This window comes from Camelus dromedarius, chromosome 7, assembly GCF_036321535.1.
Source record: "Camelus dromedarius isolate mCamDro1 chromosome 7, mCamDro1.pat, whole genome shotgun sequence".
In the NCBI taxonomy this organism is placed as follows: domain Eukaryota; kingdom Metazoa; phylum Chordata; class Mammalia; order Artiodactyla; family Camelidae; genus Camelus; species Camelus dromedarius.
Genome location: NC_087442.1, coordinates 61,864,530 through 61,891,775, shown reverse-complemented (window position 1 = coordinate 61,891,775; position 27,246 = coordinate 61,864,530). Strand labels below are relative to the sequence as shown.

General features: G+C 38.2%; 2 protein-coding genes across 13 annotated transcripts in view; one reads left to right on the top strand and one right to left on the bottom strand.

The window, feature by feature from the left end:
• The window catches only part of HEPACAM2 (HEPACAM family member 2), a 46,619-nt gene extending 25,046 nt beyond the window's left edge, over nucleotides 1-21,573 (bottom strand). For 3 of the 12 annotated variants that reach the window (XM_031454904.2, XM_031454908.2, XM_031454907.2), the window contains exons 1-3: nucleotides 15,812-16,075; nucleotides 8,577-8,930; nucleotides 4,522-4,806 (exon numbers count right to left, since the gene is read on the bottom strand). In XM_031454904.2, the coding sequence (XP_031310764.2) occupies nucleotides 4,522-4,806; nucleotides 8,577-8,930; nucleotides 15,812-15,890 (718 nt within the window). In that variant the 5' untranslated portion in view covers nucleotides 15,891-16,075. Of the gene's footprint in view, nucleotides 1-4,521; nucleotides 4,807-8,576; nucleotides 8,971-15,811; nucleotides 16,079-21,450 lie in introns of those variants that run through there. The other 9 variants (XM_031454911.2, XM_031454910.2, XM_064487568.1 and 6 more) reach the window with 9 other exon arrangements.
• A 63-nt stretch (nucleotides 21,574-21,636) lies between these two features.
• Nucleotides 21,637-27,246, top strand: part of VPS50 (VPS50 subunit of EARP/GARPII complex) — a 105,745-nt gene continuing 100,135 nt past the window's right edge. The window contains exon 1 of the mRNA XM_010979671.3: nucleotides 21,637-21,787. Coding sequence (XP_010977973.2) covers nucleotides 21,755-21,787 — 33 coding nt within the window. The 5' untranslated portion in view covers nucleotides 21,637-21,754. The remainder of the gene's footprint in view (nucleotides 21,788-27,246) is intronic.

The window sequence follows — 27,246 nt, the reverse complement described above, 5'->3', positions numbered from 1 at the left end:
GTGATATTTTCATGTTCCTGTAATTGTTTATGCAATTTCCCCCAGGAATTTTTCAATTATGGCTAAAGTTTGAAGATAGGTAGATACACAGTGAGATAAATAGCTATAAGAAAGAAGTGATGTAAAGAAAATATTTTCATGTAGAAAAAGAAAATGTGTTAAATAATGGCAACATCTGAGGAAGAACGAAGTTCTTTTCAATGTATTCTTTCAGTTTTCTCTTTGCAGGTATGTTCTAAATCACCCAGGCTCTCCTGTCATGTTAAGTCAGTATAGTTTTGGCTTTAAGGGAAAAAAAAAAACAAGAAAGAAAAGAGAAGAGGAAAAGCAAAAGAGCAAACATTATTGAGTTCTTCTTATGTGCCACTCACTGCCTTCTTTACACACAAAATTTCACTTAATCCTTCCCATCCCTCCAGAGATAGGTATTAGCTTTACACTGGGACAATGTAGATAAGGAGATGAGGAAACTGACACACAGAGTGATAATGGCAGAACCAAGGCTTTAACTCAGGCGGTCTGAATTGACAGCTGAGGCTCATAGCACTGTGCTATCTGCTGCACTCTCCAAAGGACACGACATTTACTAGAGCAAGTGATTGAAACAAAATATGATCAGGTTTTTTTCAGTTAACAAAGACTGCTCCAACACAATCTTACTTCCTGCTGTCTCTTACCACACTGAATAATGGTTCCTACAGATAAATATTCAGTAGATAAATCTGGCTGGTTTAATAATTTGTTTTGCATTTTGTACCTTTTCTATGTGAAAGTAAACCATTTAGACCAAACAGTCAAGAATAATAGAAAGATGTATTTACATAGCCCTAGATTTGATTTGCTTTGTCTGCTCACATTTTCTTTCACTGTGTTTAAGTAACTTGAATGGTTAGGCCTGTGCTACTTGGAATTGAATGGAAGTTTTAATTCATGTCAGAATAACCTTATTCTGTCAAGAATATGACTACATGTATAAATGGACCATGCCAAATCTAAATTTTTCACTCCAATTCAATGCTGGTTGTGCAGATAGTCACAGTTTATACTTTGTAAATCTATTTCTCAGCTGGTGCTTTAAGGCAGCACAATGTTATCTGAATATAAGTTTATGTAAAACTACTGCAAAAATATAGCTAAAAGTTCAGCTATAAAAACAGTACCATTGTGAAACACAGTATAACTAATGATTGTAATAAATCTTATACAATTTGCTTGCAGTGAGTGGTGTTTTGTTGTTTTTCAGTGAAAACCTACAATTTCCTTCTTCTTTGGCACTTTTTAATATAATTTCTTCTGTTTATGCGTGAAGGGAAGGGCTCATCTTTGAGACACTGAATTCTGAACTAGGTTGGACTAGCAGTTAATCATCTTTGGGTTCCCCTACACCAAAGGGGAATTACACAATCAATGCATGAAGTTTTTTCTATTTCTATGTGAACAATATTTTTCAGAAAAAAAATGCTTTAAAATTGCTTTTAGACATGTTTAATCACTGTATGTAGTTAAAAATTGGTGACTTTTTTCTCTATACTATGAGCTAATAAAATATATCCTACCTCCCTTTTTTTCCTTCCTATACATACTCTTTCTATAATTGTATGACATTTGTGATCTATCTTGAAAAAGTGCTCTCTTGACAAATATTTCTTGATTTACTCTAGAATACGTGTGTATTTATTTACAAAACATTCTCTACTGTTTTTAAAATTTGGACCTTTGTTTAAAAAATAATTTTCCTCATTGTTTGCCAAATAACGCCTGACATTCAAAGCTCTCTGTAATCTGACTCAAGTATACAAGTATTCCCTGCTTTTCAAAACTTTGCTTTACATCACTTCACTTTTATGAAAGACCTACAGTAGTTTCTGTTTTAGCTGACCAAAAGAAATCAGGAGAGGGTTTTTGCTTTCATGAAAAAAGGTGAAAAGCAAAAAATAGCATTCGGTGTTTGTTCTGCAAGAGCCCTTATAGAGGCAGCACACAACCCAGCAGCAGAAGTGGCACCACCAGGCTCCTTCCCAGGAAACTACACTCACATCTTAGCATCCAGCCTCCATAGCTTTGAACTGTCTCTGTGAGCACCTGTGCTTCATCTCCATTTATTTTGTATATCCGTTAGCAAGACACGTCCTAAGGTAACTGCTTATTCACTTTACATCATTTCAGTTTACACAAGGTTTCATAGGAATGCTCTACTTTTTGGGGGGGGTGGGGGCAGAGAACCTGTTATCTATTTAATCATCTAGTCTACCTGCTGTATCCTACAATCTAGCCAAACTAGTCCATTCACTGCTGTCCCTATTGCCTGAAATGGTTTTTCAAGACATTGCCACTTGCCCCAATCATACCCATAGTTCAAGGTTCATCTCAAATGTCAGTTTCTGCAATAAGCCTTCTCTCCAGCTAGAAGTAGTTTTCTTTCTCTGAATTCCCATAAACTCATCATATTATAGTGATAAAAATGGCCAACAGTTATATAGTATTTACTATGGGCCGGTCACTGTTCTTAGCAATTTACATACAGTAACAGGTTTAATCCTCACAATAACTCTATGAAGTAAGGACTATCAATATCACCATTATATGGAAGAAGAAACTGAGGTGCAAGAGAGGTAAGGTAGTAGAGCCAGGTCTCCTGGCTCCAGAGTTCTTGTGTCTAGAGATTATGCTCCTTCGAGAGCTTCCCTATGGTATCTATGACATCTTACCTCATATGTTTTATTGTGCACATTTTCTTGCTTCTGCTAAAATATAGGAGAGCTTTATTTCAAGATTTAATAGTTCCATTTTTCTTAGCTTAACTTTGCTGGTTCAAGCAGACCTTACTGTATACCTGTCTCATACCATTGTTCTCCACTTCCCAGAAGTTGCTTTTTCTGCCCCATTTCTGGGGTTTATTGTTAGGCTTTATCTAGTTGAAAAAAAACCTACATTTTGTACATATGCAGGTGATTTTTTCCCCCCAAAGAATTAATAACACACTTCCTCAAGAAGACTATCAATTTTCTACTGAAGAAAACAGAATACAGATGCATTGATAATACAGATACCTTCATTTACTGAACGCTTGTTTGGTGTCAGTCACTGGTTATTTTTCAGACAGTACTTCATTTAACCACAGCAGTGTGGTGAAGGAGTTTTAATGATCTCCACTTTACAGATGAGGCTCAGAAAGGCCAAGGGATTTCTTACGGTCACATGGGTAATGATAGAACCTGCTTCACACTTAGGTCTGTCTACCTCCTAAGCACTTAAACACGAGGCTTTAGGGCCTTTCTGAACATTACGTAGACATATTTGGTGAGTGAGCGGATATATTTACAAGCCTTAATTCCACCCTTGTGGTTCAACTAGCTGAAACCTCCACCCTCTCACCACAGGGTAGGAAGTTGGTTTTCCTCTGCTATGCCTTACTTGTTTTGTTACGCTGCCATTGTGGCTGTGCTCTCAGCGACAATGGTAACCGATTAAATGACTTCCAATGTGATAAGCCATCAGTTCAACTCTGGGAGATTTTGCACACAATACTCTCCCTCCCTCCCACTCAGGGGAACTCTGGCAATGTCAGAGACATTCTTGGTTGTCACACTTGAAGAAGAGGGTGCTACTGGTATATAGTGGGTAGAGGCCAGGGATGCTATTAAATATCCTATAATGAATGCATAGGACAAGTCCCCACACCGAACAGTTGTCAAAATGTCACTAGTGTGGAGGTTCAGAAACTCTGTTTGAAGCTGAAATTAGAATGCAATGTTGAACATATTAGAAGTGGTGCTTTGGAGTAGAGGGGACTGAGAAAAACAATACAATAAAGAAAGAGAGCTCTTGCTTGGGTTGGTGACGATAATATGACATGAACTGAAAAGTCTGGTGGACTTAACTTTGTATGTGAGATTAAACAACCACAATTACAATAGCAACTACAGCCACAGAAAAAAGAACCAAAGAATACTGAAATCTGAAATAATTACTGATTCTCTGGGAACATGAATACCTTACTGCAGAATAGTTACATTTTCTCTGTGATCCTCTCTGCACCTGCTTCTAAAAACAGAGCTGAGAAAATAGGCAGAGAAAACAGTCATGCCCTGGGCCACACTAACCACACATAACCCGGGGACATTCTTTCTCCCTGTGGTCAGCCACAGAGCACATCCCTCTCCCCGTTCATGAAGAACAACTCTTCCTCCTTGAAGGCAAGAAATTAGTGCCTTCTGCATGGTTTTGGGTCCTTGAAATTGAGGTTCCTACTTTCCACTGGAAATAAGGTCACACAATGGACTAAGTCAGAAAATATATCGTAAGAGGTCAGCATCTCAACTTGATCTTCAAGAAACAGAGTTGTACAAGTGACTATACTTCATGACAAGCCAGCACCTAGGAAGTGTAGTTACAGCTAGGACTGCATTACAGTAATGGTGACAACCAAATGACATCTGGTGTTGATATTCTCTGTGACTACTCCCGTGAAAACTTCCTGGAAGAAAATTCATGCACACATGTATTTTTAAAAACACTTACAATATATGGTAGGTGTAATGATGTCACTTTCCATCTCACTGACAGGGTTCTTCACCAGGCAACTGTAATTCCCAATGTCTTCTTTGGTCACTGGAGCAATACGAAGGGTGTTGTTTTGGGGAGAAAAGGAGTTGGTGGAACTGGTGTGAACAGGTCTCCGATTTTTTAGCCACTGGTAACCCAGCCGAGTGCCCCCTTCCACGAGGCATGTCAGGGTCATGTTTCCCACATACTCCACAACCCCAGAGGAAGGCTGAGTCTGCACCACTGGTTTTGTGACAGGATCTGCAACATCAAAATGCACAGAAATGATTTTTACCACCACAGAATTACAGTAAAAGTCTACGAGGTCTTTCAAATATTAAATTCAAGGGAAATAATTCCAAAGTTCTACACTTTATAAATGGAGACAGTTCAGGAAATAATAAGAGAATAAAAAAGTCATGGTAAATGCAAATGATAAAATATATAAAAAATCATGTATAAAAGAGAGAACTGATTCCAGAACTTACTCTTCAAGGATTTTCTAATGAAAACCTTTACTTTTTAGATAATGCAGTTAGTGGTAGAGAACGTCTGCTTCCTTATCTCCTGTTCATTGTGCTCTCCCCCAACACCATAAAGGCAGACTCTCCCAGGCAAAGTTTACATAGTTACTCCCCTTTCTTGATTTGTCCTAATGTCCCAAGAGCAGCTGGTTGCGATAGATATGGTGAACCCAAATTTCTACCCACCACCTGAAAAATATAAAGCTCATGTATATTGTACTTTGGGGCGATTGAGAGAAAGTTTTAGAGAATCACATTTGCCCCATTTACTTTTCCTTCTGTGTAAGTGAACTAGTTATACGTTTTAATTGCTGTGCATTTGTATTGTAACACTGTCAGTCACTGTACCATGTTAGTCACTCTAACAAGTCAAAGCCTCTAGTAATCTCCTATGCATGATTACAGGGCACACAGAGAGTGAGATGATATGTAAGTAATAGACAATTGGCTCCAATGTTTAGCTTTCAATTTCTTATCAAGCTTTTAATTGGGGTTGACGCATCTTCTCAAGTAAATTTGTCTTGACTCATGCTTACATTTTTTCTGCACTGGAAAATGTGCATTAGGGCACAAATGGACCCAATCCTTCAGCCCAGAGAAGATTGGAGAAAATGAAAGATAAGGACAAAGGAGGTTGAAAGGCAACTTCCAGGGGAGATGAGAGATTTTGAAGCCTCCAGCCTTTCGCAAGATGGGTACAATCAAGTTGTCCACTCAATTTAATCCTTTATATTCCCTGGCAAGAATAAAGGATTTGGAATAGCTTTCATTTACAATATTATGATTTTAAAAGAAAAATGAGTTGGTACACTTGTTACGTAGAAAAGGCTTATGTTTCAAATATGCCCTCGTGTGAAAATACATGTGGTATGGGATAAGTCAAATAGGTCATGTGAAGGTCTTGTATGGGGAGAACCAGTCATTAGAGTAGACATTGGTACTATGCTCATACACTTGCATTTAACAGTGTAACTCAGATGTGAAAGTTTTCCGAGAAGATTTTTTACACAGGCCCTACACTCCTATTAAGACCTTTTGGTTGTGGGGGGAGGAGCAACATAAGAGTAGGTTATTAAGAGGTACAAACTACTATCTATAAAATAAATAAGCTACAAGTATATATTGTACAGCACAGGGAATACAGCCAATATTTTATAACTATAAATGGAGCATAATCTATAAAAAAATTTGAATCACCATATTTTATACTAAAACTAATATAATATTGTAAATCAACTATACCTCAATACAATTTTCTTTTTTTAAAAAAGACCTTTGGATGCACTTCCCTAAACAGATCCAATTTTACTACAAATTAACAAGTAATGGATGTTCTCCTACTTCAGGATGACACCTGCACCCCAATGTTCATAGCAGCATTATTTACAATAGCCAAGACATGGAAACAGCCTAAATGTCCATCAACAGATGACTGGAAAAAGAAGATGTGGTATATTTATACAATGGAATACTACTCAGCCATAAAAACCGACAACATAACACCATTTGCAGCAACATGGATGTCCCTGGAGAATGTCATTCTAAGTGAAGTAAGCCAGAAAGAGAAAGAAAAATGCCATATGAGATCACTCATATGTGGAATCTAAAACAAACAAACAAAGCATAAATACAAAACAGAAATAGACTCACAGACATAGAACACAAACTTGTGGCTGCCGAGGAGGGGTGTGGGAAGGGATAGACTGGGATTTCAAAATTGTAGAATAGATAAACAAGCTTATGCTGTATAGCACAGGGAAATATGTACAAGATCTTATGGCAGCTCACAGAGAAAAAAATGTGACAATGAATATATATGTTCAGGTATAACTGAAAAATTGTGCTCTACACTGGAATTTGACACAACATTGTAAAATGATTATAAATCAATAAAAAATGTTTAAAATAAAACAAGAAATGGATGTCCTATTAAAAGTCTGAGGGCAAGAGTGGCTACTACTCAGGGGAATTTCATGAAAATGTCCTCCTTTTCTCTCCCTAAAATTGTTTTCGAGGCATCTGCTGCCACATCCTGTGTCTCTGTTCTCCTGCAGTCAGTCTCTCCAGTTCCCACTCAATTACTGCACACATATTTACTGAGTGCTTATGAATGCCAGCATCAGGGTTTAGGCAGTGAGGACACAGCAGTGAACAACACAAAGCACCGCTCCCATGGATCTTGTCTTCCAGGCAGGGAAGAGAAACAATGAACAAGTAAAAATATGTAACACATTCAGGTGGAAATATGTGTTATGAAAAGAATAAAACAGAACACAAGATAAATAGTAACTCTCCTTCTCTCTGTCTGTTTGGGGTAGTGAGATTATACTTTACAGCAGGTGATCAGGAAAGCCTTCACAGATAGAGTGACACTTCGGCTGAGACTGAAGAGAAATTGGGGAGGGAATCACGCTATTGTTTAGGAGAAGAGCAACCTAGGTAGAGCGAATAGTCAAGTACAAAGGCCTGCGGTGGGAGTGAGTTCAGCCTGTTCCAGGGAGAGCAAGGAGGCCAGTGAGGTCAGAACAGAGGGAGTGAGGGGAAAAGAGGTAGGAAATGGGGTCACGGAGGTACTGGGTGTATTGGGGGATCACGTTGGGCCTTGCGGGACACTGTTAGCACTCTGGCTTTTATTGTGAATGAGAGAGGAAGCTATGGGAGGATTTTAAGCTGCAGGAGGCAGAGTAGACGCAGGGAGAGTAGGCAGCAGGCTGTTAGGACAGTAGGGGCCAGAGCTGATGGTAGGGCTGAGCTGGGTGGTAGTGCGGGTGGTGAGAAGTGACTCAACTCTGGCCATGTTTTGAAGGTAAAGCTGACAGGGTTAACTTGTAGACTGGATTAGTCAAGGGTGATGGCAAGGTTCTGGCCTGAGCAATTGACAGAATGAAGTTGGTATTTGCTAAAATGGAGAAATACTGTTAAACAGATAGGTTTAGAGGGAAAAATCAGAAGTTGGGCTTTGGACACAGTATATTTAAGGTATGCCACTTACATACCACAATAAGGAAAATAAATGTCTGAGTTAGCTGAGCCCCACTCTCCCTGAGAGGACATTCACAGCAACTTCTATTATTTTTTAACTATGATCATCGAGCAAGTCTCATTCTCCCCCAAACAGAGTACCAAAATTAAAGAAAAAAATCTTTATGTGACAAAAATAAGGCTCTTCCCAGGGTGCATTCTTCTAATGAGAATTAAAATTTTCCCCATCTCATTATATCACCAACTTCATACTTGACAGCTTCCAGGCAAACAAATAACAAGTTCTACTTCTTGCTTACCTTTAGCTGGGCACTATGCATATCCTTTACGTACATGTCTTACTTAATCCTCAGGAAGTCTCATGAGGTAGAAAATGTCATTCATGCCATGAGACACTGAGGCTTTGATGGTGAATTAATTTGCCCCAAGATGCAGAGTTAGGACCTGAAGCCCAGGTAGTCTAATCTCCTGAGCCACTGCTAACTGCTGTGCCCTCAGCTGCCCATGCACATACAGTGGACTTACCATCAACAGTGACTTGAATCTTCTGACTAGCTGATAGAGTTCCATTTCCCTGAATGTTGACCTTCACGATGTAATTGCCTTCATCAGCGAACTGCAGTGGGTTGATGAGCAGAGAGGCGTTGGGTGGCATCATGGTGAATTTGTGTTGGAATTCCAAGTCGGGAACCACAGACTTGTTCACGGAGCCCAGTAAATATTTGGGCATCGTGTGGAGTCTCTCAAACAGCCATATGATCTGGATGTCTGATGCTGGAGTGTGGAATCCATAGTGCACAGGGAGGTAGAGGGCTTGACCCCTGATGCCATGGATGGTGTGTGATGGCACCGTCACCTTCAGCCCCAAGCAAGCACCTGCTGAGAAGAAAAGGAAAGCTGTAAAGACCCTGAGCCACATTTCACAAGCTAAAGGGGCAAAACAGAGAGAACCTGATCAGGTGATAATCCTTTACAAAGAAGAGAGGTTTCTAGGTACTGGCAATTCCAGTACTGGTTACCTGTAGAAGTAAATATTTGTCTCTGAAACTTGCATTTTATAAACTCCACCCAAAGTCGATGTTGATTGCATGACCTCTTTAAAGGCAAGGTGAAAAGGAAAAGCAGAAGTTATTATCTATGACTGTTAAAGAATAATGGGAAAAGGAGAACTGGGAAAGGTGATTAGTTCTAAAGTCCAATGAAACATTTTAACACAGTCACAATTTTGAAATTTTTAATGTCTGAGTCATATCATATCCTAATCAAACTATGTGGTTGAGGGGCTACTTCCTCCTGAGAATCTTTCTGCATAGTCTCCTGAAATGCTTAATGGTCCATGATTAGAAGTTTTCCCATTTAGCCAAAGCCTTGCCAAATGCAAACATCCTAAGGAGAGTGGCATTAAACCATTATCAGTCATGATTGGTTATTCCTGCTCAGAAGTAGGGATCTGGTTGGTGTGTTTGAGTAACAGCAAGAGGGAGGAGCATATGGAGCAGACTGGAGGAGGAGGAGCGTGGTAAGACATGAGGTCAGCAAGGTGGCCGTGGCCAGATCAGGCAGTGCTTTTGGGTCATGGCAAACACTTGGGCAATTTTACTTTGAGTGAGAAGGGGTCACAACAGGAGTTTTGTGAACGGAGAGGAATATGATCTTCCCTTCTTCAATTCATTCTTTCTTTCTCTTCTTTCCTCCCTCCCTCCTTTCTGTCTTTCTTTCTTTCTCTTTCTTTTCTTTCTTTCTGTCCTCCTTCCTTCCTTCTTTCCCTCCCTCCCTTTCTTTTTTTCAGGTGTACTCTAACTGCCGTGAGAACAGACTAAAATATGAGCAGGAGTAGGGAGACCATTTAGGAGGTGACTGCAATAACGTAGGCAAGAGATGATTGTACTGTAAATAAGAGTGGTAATAAAAAATATTGTGAGAAAAGGCGGTGGTGCTAACAGGACTGGATGACACATTGAGGGTGGGATACAAGAAACGAAGAAGAGTCAAGAATGATTCTAAGGTTGTTAACCTGATCAACTTGAAGAATGGAGTCATCATTTACTAATGGGCAACTAATAAATTAATCATAGTGAAGAGTGTGAGAAGACAGATTTTTGGGGAAAGATTGGGAGTTGTTTTTGGAAATGTTCATTTTAGATGCCCATTTGACATCTAAAGGCAATATTAAAAGGATGTGCTGGGCATGAAAGCCTGCTTAGGGTGGGTTTAGGAGAGAATGTGGGCCTGGAGGGTCTCAGGGCATGGAGCTCTGCCAAATGTATAGCCCTGGCTCCAGGCCTCCTGCCTGCCTGGGCTGTCTGGGCCATTGCACTCACTGCTACATCTGCAGGTTTCTTCCTAGTATCTTGTTCTGGGAGATTTCCCCATCTTTACCTTGAGACATATATTGTTTTATTTTAGCTAACATTTCTATGTATTTGCAATTGAGAAGAGAATACTCCTTAGCTGAGGCTACCATGTAGCTTAAATCCTAATCAAAAGCTCTTTGCTTCAAAATTCTCATTTTAAAAGGGAGCAATATGGTACCTACATCATATGAACATCATATGAAACAGTGGGGGAGAGAATGGGAGGAATTTAAATGTGAAGGCTTTTGAACAGTGAGGGAAAAGGGAAAGAATGGAAAGAAAATTGGAGACAGTTGGTATTGCAACACTTCTGGAGAGTGTTGCTGTGAAAGGGAGTAGAAAAATGTTTTTTAAAAAATGTCTTCTTTTCTTCCTTTGGATAGATGCTGAACAGCATGTTTGTAGCTATTGGAATGATCACTAGGAAGATAAATTTTGATGAAGAATACAGATGGGTGAGGGTGGAATAAAATCCTGGGTGAGGAGAGATGGAAATTTGGGCACAAATAGAGGTATCTTACAATTTCAATTCTGTCATATACAAAACATTTACCTTATTTGATTGCTTCCCCTTTTCATCCTTACTAGGGAAGGGATCTTTACGATTTACCTGAATCATGTTATGAAAGGCCATCACAAGGCATTGGTAGAAAGGTCCTTTTGTGTGATGATTTATTTGGAGAAACTGAAAGACGCAGGTCTATTCCTATGAGATATCAAGTTCTAACAACAGTAAAATTCTCTCTTTGTTTCCCAGAGTGAAATTTAGAGCAAAGGTTTCCATGGCTTCAGTCTCTGGGTAGCTGTTAGCAGACAGTGAGACCCTGGGGACAGCAGGGAAGTCAGAGCAAAGAGGTGAAGAGGAAAAAGGACAAAGAGGAGGATCACAGGAAGTTAGAGGGAGAAGGGATGCCTAGATGCTTAACTGAAATGGACACTATGGACTGAAAATCAAGTTAACTCTATGGGAAAAATAAATATGTATCTTATAGACTCTGGGCTCTGTGTGTATTTGTGATTGGCCTATAATTTTTTATTTTCTGATAATGGATTGTACCCGCACATTCATTTTAGTGATTTGGTCCATAACACAGGAGTCATAAAGGCATGAGGATTTGCTCCTGTTTTCTTTCCTGGCAAGTGCAAGAATGTTAAATTTGTAGTTGTTCCTAATTTGAATCATTAGAAAAAGCAGGAACCAGTGGCTGGGAATTCTAAAGAGGAGAGAAAGTAGATTGCAGAAAAAGAGTAGTGGTTTCCACAAGGAAATAATAAAAGAGATAAAAGAGGATGAGAAATATATCTAGGACTTAAAACTAGTGATGCCTGAGATATATAAAGCAGAGGCCGACAGAAGGGAGTGAAGCTCTTAAAGTCACAGATATCCAAAGACACTGGGCATTATGATGGGGGACCCGTACAGGAAAACATTCCTCTTAGTACATGTATTATCTGCATGAAACGACGTGCAGTTACTTGTCTTTCATTGAAATTGGTGATAGAAAGCTCCTGACAAGTTCCTGGTAAGTAATAAATAAAAACTAGTTTCTTAGTACCCATTAGTACTAACTTAAGATATGTAAAATGTAATTTTCACTGTATTTATTAATTGTATTGCTGATTCCTTTTTTACTTCAGTGAATACAAAAATATTTCTGAGGGTTTCATGGTTCATTCTTGATCTTGGATTCCCTTGTCCTAATTCTACCATATACCCTAAATTCATCAATTGCAAGTTGCCTGGACATAAGAGATTTCAGGAACCTATTCTTTAAACCTGCAGAGAGATTTCAGTGTTTGATACTCTGATAAAGTTAAAAATCCACTGAAAGGAGAGGTCTTAGTAAAGAACACATACTTGGAATAAAATGGTGATTGATCAGTTAAGTGACCTTAGATAAGTCATTTTAATTCTCTGGACCTCATTGCTTTTGTTTTGCATATGTGAAAGGGAGTACTCTTGGCTGAGATCTAACGCTTCTCGCCACTCTATGTTCTTGACGTTTGAAGGGGAAAGACCCATTTTACTTGATTGAGGGCCTAAAGAATTTTGAAGTATTGAGTCTCAGGTTTTAATTCATTTACTAAGTTGTCAATTTCTGGATATCTTTTAATAAAGTGGGAGTTCTCTGATTTTTTTTTTGCCAAGGAATCAAGGGGAATAATGAAAATCACATCATTGCCTTGAAATTGTACTGGAAAAAGCTGCATGGCTGCTGACATAAAACCTGGTAGCTGCCTCTGACAGTGAGCAATTTGGTCAGTGACTTATTGGTCCATGAAGTACATTTCACAGCTCAATCTAGAAACCACCACTAGACTGAGATGGGGATATAGATAGCCTGAATGCAATTCTGGCCAGTCTGTTCTTGGTGTTTGGGGAAGTCATTGCAGAAGTTCTTGTTTACTTTTTACTTTTTTTTTTTGAAAAGGGGAAGAACCTTTTTATCTACATTTTTTTTGTGGCTGAGTTGAAAAAGATTAACTGAGATTGTAATATTCTGAAAATGGTTGGGAGGGACTTTATTACTATGGAGTGTGAGCATGACTAGAATAAAAATGTTGGTGACTTTTGGATCTTGAATCAGAATGTTGAATCTTAAGTAAGAAAAGACTGATTGGAGAGTCTATGAGTGAAATAATAGGAAGAAATTTTATTTAATAAAATATTAAACACAATACAAATGTTGTAGCCCATGGAAAATGAAACTACTTTAGTAGAAAATAGCATTTTATATGGCACTTAAAATAATTATTAAGGGGAATGAACTAGTTCTTTGGTCTATTTTAGAAACTGCATCATGTAATAATACCTTAAATAATATATTACCATCAATAATACCTCTAAATATATTCAATGCTTATCATATCAAATGATATAAAATCATGTCATTTAAATTCTTTTCAAATACGTGTGCTTTTTCAAATACATGTATGACAGTGAGAGATAGCACAGCTGTTACAGTAGCTGTTTGCTTAGATTGCCTACACCATTTTTATCAGATAAATTATAGGTAGCAAGTTATAACAGTATCAGCAAGGAATGAAATTTTATTTATAGGTTTTTTCATTCTCAACCACTAAAATCTTTTTATTTTGCAGGAAAGACATGAACGTATTGATATGATGCAACCCTTACTTGTAGTGAATAAAAAGATAACTGGCTTCTTCCTTTACATTTTAGAACACATGTTCTTTTGCCATTGCTGTATTTCCCACTACAGATGTGATGAATCCATGCTGTCAAAACAGTAGTTTATTAACTTAAAAAAATTAGGTTCATTTTGAGAATTTTTCAAGCGCTCTTTTCTAACTGAATGAGAAAACCTAAAAGACTAAACTATTGATTTTAAGAAGTCAACCTCTATAAGAAAAAATAAACTTTAAAAAAATAAATGATATAAATAGTGATGAAATTTTAGTTTTCTTTTGATAGTCCAAATATTCGGACTTAAATGAAAGTCCAATTTTATTATTAGAGTCATTAATACTTTTTGGGTATAAAAAAGGAAAACTTTTAGACTTTTTGCATATAATGTACTATACTAATTTGGAGAACAATGATAACACCATTAGTAATCTGACATATAAAATTATAGCAATACTCTCCCTTTTAGAGATTCCCTTAAACTATAAAACAATGGCATTATAAAGGAATGTCTCATGTTAAGGAACACTTGATGTCATATTGTGAATTTATCTATATTCCAGCAACAAGACTCCCTAGGCCAGTTTCAGTGTATTGAGTATAAACATCAGACTTCACAAAGTGACCTCTAGCTGTAGCTCAAAATAGTTGGCATTTACTTCCCCACTATCATGTCTGATGTTAACAAGCACAACACAGCTATTGTTGACAGAAAATAAACTCTTGTATCTTTAGAGAAAATAGAAGTCATAATGTTGTACTTTGAATAGACTTTAGAAACTAAATTTGGGGCTTCATTATTTTTAAGATTTTTTAAAAAGAAAAAACAAACTGATACTCAATACTCCAACAAAACACACAAAAAATTCCAAATTACCTATGGTTTTTTATAATACACTGCTAATGGAGAAAAGTAAATTTGTGTAAGAAAGTCTGAAGGGGTAAAAACTGCTTTAACTACTTATGAACATGCTACTATTTCTCTAGAGTATTTTTCATTTTATTTTAGTAGAAATCTTCAAATGAATTGCCTCCCAGTCTTAAAGCCAATTACAAAGAGATTACTTAGGAAATGACAGCAGTCCTATTGTCATAAAATTGAGTGGGGCACTGACACATAGTATAGTTTCAAAGCCCAGAAAAAAGCACAAAGATAAAAGGCCAGTTATGGTAGTGACTTTTCCTAAAAAGTTCAAAAACTAAAAATCTATATAGACTTGAATTTGACAACATAAGCACTGGAACAGCAATCCCAACTGTGGGAAGCTCAAACATTTAAAACATTTACAAACTTTACATTTTAAACATGCAGAATATGAATAACCTTAGGTACAAATTTAAGTGACAATCACATTTACTATGAAAACCATACCACAAGATACCAGTGAGTGCAGGGCTCTAAGCTACTGAAGAAGGCCAAAGCTTAAGTTTGTTATTTAGCAAATTTGTTCTTAAAATTTAAGGAATAAAGTCTTTTTAAAATTATCTGTTGAGTATAAACAAGACACTAACTCGACTTTTAAAACTGATAAATAGGAAGAATGGAAAGAGAACATCTGGTGAAAATAACAGTGACATAAAACCAGTGGGAATGTTGGAGAAATATCTCTTTAAACTCTAAAGATAAAGAGGAGAATGAGTGAAAAATAGTAAGGTGGGGGAAAAAATGTAACTGAACTAGCCATTGGGCAAAGAGAAAAGCTAAAAGCATTTTAGAGAAATAATACTTTTAAACACATTTCTCCCTATTGTGTATAAAATATTTTTTGTCAGTTTGGAATCTCACCTTTTCCCACATTTGATAAGATGGGTGAAAAATAGGTAGAGAGAAGTTTGCCACGTATCTTTAATTAAAACATCTGAAAACTATTTTCATAAATTGTTTTAAGTTTCACTATAAGCCGTCACAAATTCATGACCTATAAGGATATTTGCTAAAATAAAATGCATTGAAGACTATTCAACGTGTATACATAAATTCTGTAAAAAGAAGAAATTCACTAAGTTTTTAGAATGCCTTAACTTTCTTATTGAGTGCTATTGACAATAATTGTTCTGAGAATACAATAACCATCTATTTATTGAACCTCATTTCTCCTAAAGGTTTCTGCTTCTTTGCTGGAACAGTGTGTTATTGTTTAAAAGGTTCTGAGCTGTTCTTCAATTATCTGAGTGAATCTACAGCCTAAAGCAAATATTTACGTTCTGCCCACAATTTAAAAAAAAGTAGCTAAAATATACTTCATGCAGTGCCTTACCTAAGAGAACGAGGTATATTTTGCACTGAAGGATCCCACGCGTCCTGCCGAAGGGCTCCATGAAAGCATCCTGTCCCATGCATACAGTCCCCCGTTCCTGGTGGCAACTTGGTTCATGGACCAGCAGCTGCTGGTTTATTTGCCAGGGAAATTAGCAGTGAGGTAACAGACCCTAGCCTGCCTCTTGCTCCTGTGATTTGAATACAGAATGAATGTGTATACAAAGGACACAGGGAGTGGGAACACCTGTTAGAGGCTCTGCACTAACAGAGGCTTCTGACTCCTAGAACAGCTTCTTAGTGATTATCAGTAATGGTCAGCATATTTCATGAATTATTCTGAGTTATTAATAATCACATGAAGGAAAACATTCTTTGGGGTGACCAATGAAAAACAGTATGCTTTCATAATGAGAGCATATTGGGAAATTTCCTGAAAAAACAAAACCTGGTTTCCTACCATACAAAACTATGGCACAATTTGAAATTAAAATATTTTTCTATGAAAACTGCAGTATTTCACATATCGGCTAAGCAGTTATAAACCCTCATGAAGCCACCAAGTAACATATAAAAGTTACACCAAAGGAAATAGGGCACCTGAATATCTTTAAAAAATGTATTTTTTCCATGTAGTATTTCCTGTTGCAAATGTCTGCCATGGTTTTATTGAATCTATGGATTCATGTTATTTTTAAAAGCAAACCACAGGTGTGTTTCCAAGTGACACAGAACCATGGACTGTGCACAATTATAACAAAAAGCCTGTGCCAACAGATAATTATCTGAGGCCACATTTTCACAGCTGAAGCACACAGTAAGCGAACCAATAGCTCAGAGATGATCTTGCCTTTACTGTGGTGTCTGGGCTACAGATTTTCAGCCTGGCCTTTTCACTGACAAGGCAGCAGGTGGTCTGAGCACTTCTGCTTAATTTACTAAGTTGTAAGTTAACCCCTATTTCATTTCATTTCACTTCCTCTGTTGCAAGTAGGTTCTAGTCCAAGCCTACACTATATAAAATAAAAATGTATAACTGAAGCTGCATAAAATCAAGCAAAATCTCTTGCATAAACCATTTTTAACAGAAAAGGCTCACCAAGAAGTTCAATGATAATAGAGGAAGGAAGACTATCCCTCCAGCTTAATTAAAGGTAAAAAAAAGGAATGATAAGTTATTTTGGAATTCAGATTTGGAAACCCTTTTTGCATTAAGGCTTTGAACTCTTCCAGGAGTGCTCCTATAGGCAAAGAAAATGTGACTGTTGAAAAACCTGAGGTCTCTTCAGGGGTCACTTTATGACCTTGCCAAGCTTCAGAAAAATAAGAGCTCCCCCCTGTCCCCCCGCCCCAGGTAATGATTATACCACAACTTTCTCTGTGCTATCTCTATATATTTTATGGGCAATTTAGAGATAGTAGCACTACTGTAGCACTTATTAACATCAATTAATTTTATTGCATGTTTACTTTCCCTCTGGGCTCCTTGAATATAAAGACTATCTTATTCATTTATGGATCTAGCATAGTGGTTAACTAGTATTTTTGTTAAGTTGTTCCCCAAGAAATAAGCCAAAATGTTCGTTGGCCCATGTTTTCTTATTCTCAGTTGATGCTTAAGAAATGCATATACATTTAAAAATTGGATTGTACAGATTACAATTTGGAAAGTAATATGGATAGTACACAGACTTCCCCTCACATCTTTAAATCAATATTAATCTCTAATTGCTTTTATTACCTGAGCGCTTTTTGGTGTTTTTCAAACTCAGTGTTGGCTTGTAATAAAGTTTTTTGGGTTCTAGGGAGAGAAATAAGGATAACGGAGTAAGTTTTTCCTAATGTTAGACTTACTCAATTTAAAGGACTAATCTTTATTCTGAGGGCTTTTTTCTGTTTGTTTCTTTTGTATTATATTAAAAACTCCTTACTTTATGCCATAAGTGATAACAGAGTTACATAAATAAATTAAATGCCTAAATGAATTAGGTGATCTTTTCATATCATAGTGCACAGTAAAAAAATGACCGTCCCTAATTGGTACATCGTAAGTGCTGTGACAGAACCAGGACAATACGCCCTCTAGTGGCAGGAAGTAGGCATAAACTCTTCCTGCTGATATTTCTGAATTCAGGACGTTTACGCAAGAAGAATACAAGATAATGTGAAAAGAGAACTTCGATGGTTTTCAATTTCTACGTAATTATTAAAGATGGTTTAAGGTGTTTATACCACACTGTTCAAGAGCCTGTTTAGTGATCTTAGTTATATTTGCATTTAAAGTAAAAAAGCCGATTAATTTAAGCGATCTATATTCATGTGATTAAGTTTCAAACAACGCCAAGTGTGTCAGGGAAAGGAGCGGGAGGATGGGTGCAAGGCTTTTTGTCATTGCTCAAGTCACACTATAGTTTACTGTTGAGTTTGTTTAAATTTTATGTAAAGCTGGTCTTGCTTTATAAAGCAATCTGCCACTGCATTTCAAACATCCACACTCGTTATTTACCAGTAGCATATGAGTGTTTTGGAATGGCAGAAAGAATTGATAAGAAGAGGTGGTACAATGCCAATGCCAAGGTCAACATAGAACAGTGGAGATTAAAAAGAACCGGGAAAAGAAAGCCCTGTCTTATGTTATAATTAGATAGATTTTAGGAAAGATTACAGTTTACAGTGAAGAGCTGACTGCTAGAGAAGCCATCACAATTCCCTATGCCTGTGCTCGTGTCACTCCCATACAGCTATGTCTACAGTGCTAACTCCCAGAAGCCTCCTTCTACTGATACGGTCACTAAATGACTATGCAGCAATGTCTTCTTCCTGGGCCCCTATCTGGGTTACCGCTTTACTTTCAGCAAGTGTCCTCTTTTTCTACTACTGCTTGAGGTGTAGTTACATTGTCCTGGGGAGGTCACATCTTCTCCCTGCTTTGATATTTATAGGATGACTAGAAATGTATCTTCCTAATCAACCCAGGATCTCAGCTTTAATTTTAAGCTTCCAGAGGCTCTTCCTGTTTGGGCCATCAGAAATATACCCTTATCCTACTTTACTGCTAATGCTACTGTCTTGAATCACATCAACTTACTTAACTCTTAGCCTGGATGCTCCAATCTGCTAAAATGGGGTAGCGTTCCTTTACCAGGGGACTATTGACCAACAAGCTTTCCTTAAGACTTGCTGGCAGGCCATCCACACTTTGCACTAGTTTGCTCTGGCCTACCACTAATGACCCTCAGGCAAGTGTGAGTCCTAAATAAGTCTTAAATATGTATTTTTGAAAAATGGAAATGAAATAACATGCTTCCCCTTTAAAAAAGTGTGCTTTGGGGCTCTAGCCTTGTTTTTTGTTTTTGCTTCAATTTAGGGGGTTAATACTGTTTTCATGTATGGCTCACTTATTTTCTACAGTGTTAGAGTATGCTGAATTAGAAAATATATTTTATTTAGGTAACAGCACTGATTTACTTTACAATTTCCAATATTTACAGTTTCCAGTGTTACAGTTACAGTCTATGAACTTTTAGAAGCCTGGAATTTCCATTTCTTTTTAGTCAACAAGAAATAAACTAAAATGTAGAGTATCAGAGTAAAACAAAGTTTTAATGCTTTCTTGCCTTTTCAGGGTCAAATAGATAAACACTCATTTCTCCAATTTGGCTGATTAAAAAACTCCAAATATGTGGAATAAGATATACCTATGTGTTGATAGGGAGGTAGATAGATAGATAGAGATAGATAGAGATATATCTTGTCACTTGCAACTTTGTGTATTGAGTGTATGAAGGAAAATTCTGGGTTTGGATCTGGGTTCTAGTCCTGTGACCTCGAAGCCTTAAATAAATTTCCTCTTTTGTAAAGAATGGATTTGAAATGCTAGAGCTGGCCACCATCTATAAGAATTACTGAAGATCTTAAACAAAGAACCCAAAAGAAAAGGATAACAATTATTATGGTACCCACCTCAGGTGAATCTGAATAGCAGGTCTGAGAACTACTGGACTTGGATAACTAAACTGTAAACTCCTTGAGGGCCAAAACTGTATTTTATTTATCTAAAGTGCTTAGGATAGTGTAGCCTAGTGCCTAACAGTCATTTACTGAATTGAGTTTCATTTTATCTGCTAATATGGTTGGCAGTTTCTATTTCTTTGATGCTTTCAGAGACTTCTAAATATTGAAGATCTTCACACAGTAAGAACTGTTTGGCAATTAAGATTAGAGCAGGTAAAGAATGAACCAAACTATGGTTGCCCAAAAGGCCCTGAAATTTCTTTATGGGGTTAGAAATAACAGAGGGAGAAAAGCATATAGGTAAACACATAATTTAAAAAGGAATTGTTAAGCACAATAATAGAAGCCTAATTGGATGGCTCTGTTGGAGCAGAGAACTTGGCAGAATTATGACTATAAGACTTCACAATTATAAGGTGCTTTAGAGTTTATATTCACTTGTATCCTCTCACTTACATCACTCTGGATCAAATATTTTAATCTCATTTGTAAAAATTAGTAAGACAAGACTCTGAAAGGTCAAATTATAGAATTTCAGAGTTGCAAATGACCTCAAACTTCAGTCATTTGCAAACTACTTTTATGACTTTTGCTATATCTATCTACCACCCACACTATCGTTTATCTAATATTTTTCATTAGTTTGGCACACTTTAACATTTCTTTAATTGTCCTAAGAAATACTGAAAACCTGGCTCTGTGTTTTATATTTTTTCCTAATAAACACTAATTAAAATAAATGTAAACTTAAAAAAATCATTGTATCACCCTTTAGGACTCGCTCTTCAACACCATACATGAAACCCTTACTTAAAACAGCATTTGGATAATCAGTCCTTCAGTTTCTGCTTGCACATCTGCAGTAATCTTAGGCAAGTTACTTAATTCTCCATACCTGTTTCCTCATCTTTAAAATGGGGATAACAGTACCAACCCCACAAGATGCTTATGAGATACTACATGTAAAGCTATTAGCAGGGCTTCTGACATGCTGTAAGCTCTCAATAAATGTCAGCTATTATTACGTGCTAGCTCTCGGTCGCTTTTTTTTTCTGGTAGTCTCATACAAAGTTCTCATGGAAAGTTCTTTCTTAAATTGAGCTCGATGCAATTCCGCTGTTGCTTCCCCCAATTTAACTAAACTGCTAACAACTGAAAGAGGACGTTAAAATGACAGGTGTACCTACTATAGTTTTATTTTCCATCGACATGACTTAAATTACACAGGTGATAATAGGTGGAGGGTAAATCTTTGGTTTTCGTTTTCTGCAGTGGATGCCAAGACTTAGGAAAGAACAGCCCTAAGCCTGGACACCGCCTACTGGACAACCAGGACCACACTTTTCCTCAGCGCAAGCCCAGTGCCACCCGGGGAGTGCCAAGTTCTCAGGTCACTCTCCTCGGAGCGTGCCTTCCCTGGCGTTCCCGCCCTTAGCGTCAGCCTGTGCTCCTCCCACCCCGCCTCTCTACACCCGGTGGGGTTTCCTCCACTACACTCCTAGGGGGCATTAAGTCAGCCTGGTTTAAATACTGCCTTCTCAGTGCTTGTTCCTGTCGCTCCGTGCTTCGTCACTTATGAATTAGACTTTCGCCTCACCAAAACGTAACTACCGAGAGAGCAAGTACCTCAGTAAAAACCGTCGACGGCCGCGGTCACTCAGCGAAACCGGATTTGTGGGCTTAACTGAAGCGTAAGCTGTTTTGCTTGCCGGGAAATGTAGTACCTGAGCCCTCATCTCTCCTCCATTGCTGGTGCCGGGGCAGCCGGAAGACTACAGTTCCCAGCATGCTCGGGGAAAGGAAGAGGACCCCACGTCGGCAGCTCCACGTGACCACTCACTATGGCTTCCTTGTATCGGGGCCAGCTGTCTGCTGGTTCTGTGTGATTTATTAGTTTTTTTGCGGCAGAATACTGCCTCACGATCTCGACATGCAAAAAATTAAGTCTCTTATGACCCGACAGGTAAGTCGCAGAGGTTGAAGCAAAAGCCTCCTTCATCTCCGCTGGGAAAGGGGCCGAGATGTTCTATCCCTGGGCCGCGGGGGACAGAGAGCTAAGTTTTGGGTTGTGGTGGGTGTCAGGAGCATTGGGAAGCCGGAACACACCCTGGAAAACTCACCTGAGCCGCCGGGTTCGGAGCCCCGTTCAGGCGGGTCGCAGCGACCCAGAAACATTCATTTAGATAAGGTTAATGAGGGAGTCAGGCTATCTTTGTTTCCCTTCTTCTCCCTTTTGCCATCTTTCCAGTGACACCTGCAGGCTTCCCTTTATCCAGGCTGCCTGTCTGTGAGCGGTGGCTTGGGCAGGGAAGTGAGGTCTGTGCAATACAGATGACTGGAAAAAATTTAAAAAGCGGATAGTTTGAAGACAGCGTTGGTAGCTTCATGACTTTGGTCAAATCCCTAACCTGGTAGCTTGTTTCCGGATGTGAAAATGAGAATAATAATTATTTTTTGTTCATTTCTCACAGTTGTCATGGGAGTCATCATTCAGTGTATGTGACATGATACTTAAAAAAAAATCATTGTCATGGCAAAATAATGGCTTTTTTTTTTTTTTTAACCGGAGTGATAATGAATAGAGACTTTGTTTTCTACCTCATCTAATAAATAATAGGGACTTCCTAAAAATTGTTAGCCTCCTTCAAGTAAGAAGTGGCAGAACTTTACTTTTATGTATTTATTGATCATGGTTTGGTTTTAGATACCTTTATTTCAGATTCTAATATTTCAGTAGAATTGGCCATTCTTTATTATTTTAGTGTGAGAGAAGCATAATTTAGATTAGAGTTTTGAATCAGTGGAGAATGTGGAGGTTAATCTTTTAGTGAAAGGTTCATTTGTGAAGTTTTTTTTTTTGAGTTTTTTGTCGTTGTTGATTTTAAAAAGATTACAAATTCCAGATTAAGTTCTGTGCGATTCATGGGTTTATAGATGTAATTCTTGATGTATTTGTGGGAGAGGGTATGAGTCTCTACTCTGCCATCTTGGCACCTCCCTCCCCTTCCCCAGATTAAGTTCTTTGATGATTCAGTATCTGAATAGGTTACAAATTGTAGATTGCTGATGAAGAATACATGAGTCCTATGTGATTGTTTTAGTTCTGTCAAATTATATTATTAATGTCATAAAAAAAGTTAAAGTGTTCTGTAAATAATAAAAGATTTGAGTAGGTGGGTATTAACATTTGGCAGTCCCTCACATTTGTTGAGCACTGGTGTTACGCTTAGTACTACTTTCCTGAGGATGGGTTTGGGTCCTGCTCCATCCTTTAGTACCTGTGTGATTTGAGCAAGTTATCTAACTTTTTTGAGCATCTGTTTTGCACTTTTGAACGTTACATCACCAACACCCCGAGACTGCCTTTGGAATGCTGAATTTGGACTTGTGCGCATCACCTAGGTTTGGTGCTCTCTCCTGTTGCCTGCCATGCAGTTCAGTGTAGTCAGCATTGCCCTCGTCATGCAGTGACTTTGGTTGGTTTGTTTTTTAACAGTATTTTGTAATAGTAAGTGGGAGAGAGAAAATACAAAAGTCCACATGCCAGTGGTAAGTTTATTTCTCCTAAATATAGTGAAACTGTTCTGAAAATAGTAACTTCAGTCTCAATCAGTTGCTTATTAAGCAGGTAAAATCTGTGCTTAGTTGGAATGGGAAAAAAACCCCTCAAACTGAAAAACATACAAAAACCTGGAACTATATTGTGTAAAACGTGAGGTAAAATTAGGAGTTTTACACAGATTTTTAAAGTCATCATAATTATATTTATTTATGAGTTGACCTTCGTATATTAAATCATTATTCTTATTTCATGAATCTGTGAGGTATGAAAGTAGGATGCTACCTGGAGTTACATTGGGGATTTTATTTAGTACTGCTTATTATTAGGTTAAATGTAGTAATGCTAAAAGTAAATATAAATAAAGATTTTTCTTTCCTGTGAGGCCAAAGAATATGCTCATAATATCTTGTTGTTAATGTGGAGAGATGTGAAATTAAGGTCTCAGAAAGTTAGATTTTTTTTGACACTTCAGTTCTCCAAGGATCTTGGTTTGGAGGAGAGTGGGTGAGCAGGCGTTTTTAGCTCTCTATTTCGATGAGATCTGTTGTTCAACTTTCTCTGTTAGGCTGGCCTCTGTTCTTTCAGTTCATTCAGCAAATGCTTATTGAACACTCTGTGCCAGGCACTGTTTTAAGTTTGGGGAATGCAGCAGTGAACGAAACAGACAAGTATTAAGGCAGACATGGTGATACATGCTTTGGAGGAGTAGAGGGTAGAGAGTCCTGGGAGTTGTTGGCGATTTGGGGTTTGAAGGTGACATTTGTGTGAAAACCTGAAGGAGCTGAGGGAGTGAGCTATAAGGATATCTGGCAAGGAGCATTCTGGGTGGAAGGAAAAGTGAATGTAGAGGCCTTGAGGCGGGGCTATGTTTGAGGAATAGTAAGAGGCCAGTGTGGGTGGAGTGACGTGAGTGAGGAGAGAGGTTAAGGTAGTGAGAGATGAGGTCCGGAAGCCAGATCACACAGAACCTCATCCTCACCTCCTCTCTCTTACTTTTCTCCTCACTCTTAGCAGGGCCAGGGAGACGATGAGAATGCTATAGCAGGAATCCAAGCGAGAGAGGGTGTGGGCCTTAACCAGTGTGCTAGTGGGGGAGGTGTCGAGAAGAGGTCAGATTGTGGATACACTGTAAATGTGGAGTTGACAGGATTTCTTGACAGATTGGATTTTGGCTGTGAGAGAAAGAAGCTTCAAGGTTGACTCCAGGTAGTTTGGTCTCAGCAGTTGGAAGAATGGAATTGCCATTTAAAGAAGTGGGAGGAACAGATTGAAGGAAGGGAGAAAGTTTTTAGACTTGTTGACGTGAACACCACTTAGATACTTGAGTGGAGAAAGAAAGTAGACAATTGGCTAAAAGAGCCTGAATTTCTGAGGAGAAATCCAGGATGTAGATAAAAATGTAGGCATTATGCACGTAGAGAGGGTATATAAACTAAGATCGCCAATAGAGTGAGTGTAGAAGTGAAACAGGAGTCCACAATTGGGGCTTTTGAGGATTCAGTGTTCTGAGGCTGGAGAAAGAGGTGGGTCTAGCAAGGCAGATGGAGAAGGAACAGCCAGTGAGGTAAGCAGTCTGCTGCACCCCGAAGAGCACCCGTCCTGTAGCAGATGCTCAATAAATATTTGTTGCATAAAGAGAACAGCCAAATCAAGTGGGTCCTGGAAACCAAGTAAAGAATGTAAAAGAGGAGGGAGTGTTTAATCAGCTGTGTTAAATGCTGCAGATGGGTCCCGGAAGGTGAGAATGAGCCTCTGGACCGGGCAGCAGAAAGGTCACTGGTGACCCTATGACAGCACTGTTTTGAAGTGGCGGGGAGGAAAGCCTAAGTAGGGTGGGTTCGAGAGGAACTGAGTGCTGAGGATAAACCCTCCACTGAGTTTTGCTGAAAAGAGAAGGAATCACAAATCCTCACACATGCTTCTTTTGATCATTGGAACATAAGTTACTGGTCTGGTAAATGGGAATTGAGGATTCGTGTACACAGTACAGAAGTCATCTGAAGTGTAATCTGATTCGGGCAAAGAAATAAAGTTGCAGAGGCAGGTATTATTCGTGATGAATTCTGTATAAATTTAAACGGGAAATTATCAAAACCAAAACCAAGTACAAAAGAAAATCAAATAATGGTTAATGATTACAGTGCAAGTTCCAATTTGATAAAGGCAGAGTACTATGGTTGTAACCATGGCTTCCTGCTTTAAAGAGGTGAAGATAAAATGATGACTTCATATTTGTTACTAGAAATTTATAAAATTGCTAATCAAAGTGTTAAAGATGTGTAATCCTAAAATGCAAGTGTTAGATATTGTGCTTTGAGACATTTATGTAATTCTTCATTTCTGTTTTGATAAGATAAAAGCATTTCTCTGTGATATTCTGAATAATGGCTAGCACTTAAAAAGAATGCTTACGATATACCAGACAGTGTTTTTGGCCTCTCACGTATGTTATCTCCTTTATTCCTTACAACAGCCTCTGACTTACTGTCACCATCATTAGACTATGAGGACAGGCAGGGTAGGTAAGTTGTTCAAGGCTGCAGAACTCATTCTTTGAGTCCTCTGCTTCCTGACATGTCCATGTGAAGGAAAAGCCTGGCTGGACTAACAAGCTAACTCACAAATCTAAATGAAACAAGTGTCAGATTACGGATTTTAGTTCTTCTGGGCTAACTTGTAAATCTAAGTTAATTAGTGTTGGTTTGCTGATTCCCTGTTCATGTTTTTTTTGCTAGCCAGCTGGATTTTCAAAGAGACATATCTGGCCTTGAAATGTTGGCTTGCTGCCTCCCTGCCTCTACTTTTGTGATAATGATGCTGCTAAAGCTGTTCCATGCCTATTGGCCAAATACCCCAAGCTTGTAATTAACCCTATAAAACCTCATGCACACATCTTGCAGGTGTTCAGAGCTTCGGAGCAAAAGCCCCTCAGAGCCTGCCGGCGTAATAAATCTGAGAGCTCCAACCCTCTGAGTGGTGCTTGTTTCTTGGCTGGCCTGTCATTTCCGTAACATCCACAGGGTTTCCAATTTTTATTACTTTTGTACATTTGGTGGGAAGTTGCTATGTGTTAATAGCAAATTATTGTGTGTGGTAACTAATTTGGAAGTAAGGCCTTTTTCTAGACACTGGTATATATATCACCTGTTTACTTGCTTCAGGCATTGGTTTCTTTACTAATTCTGGGGAAAGAAAACTATACCTGATATGTTTCTCCAAGAATTTCTGTTAGATTAGTTAAACAAATAAATACTTTTAAAAGGCATGGCAATTGTATTTTTAAGAAAGATATTTTAGGGGTGGTCATGATTTTGAATCAAATTATGAACTTTTAGTCTCATGTATGTGTATATATTTGAATGTACGTAAGCATGTGCATATAATGTGTGGAGGAGTTTAGTTGCGTAACCCAACCGTGCCTTCTTTACCACTTTTGGTGCTGTGCTTTCATTATGACTGTTGGGGAGAAATTGGGACAAGGAAGAACAGAAAAACAAGAGTAATTACATACTTTTCTTCCCTCACTCTGTGTAAGACCTTAAGCCTCCATATGCTTTTCTTATTCCAGCAGTCTTCCCTAGAAACGTCATTTTAAAGGCAACTGCATGTTCCCATGGAAACAATGTTATAATTAGTTGGAGGTTGGAGCCTGTCTGAGGCTCCAAATAATTTACTAATTTCTTTGGTGTTTACTCTGTTCCTGGAACTTTGCTAGCCCCTGGCTATAGAGGCAGATAGGACTTGTTCTTTCCCTTCTCTTGGGTCTGAGAGAGATATATATTTGATATTTAAAACTTCACTACTTTGGCAGAGGTATTGTGCTGGGAAATGTCTAGTGGGTTTTCTAAAACATTAGAGAT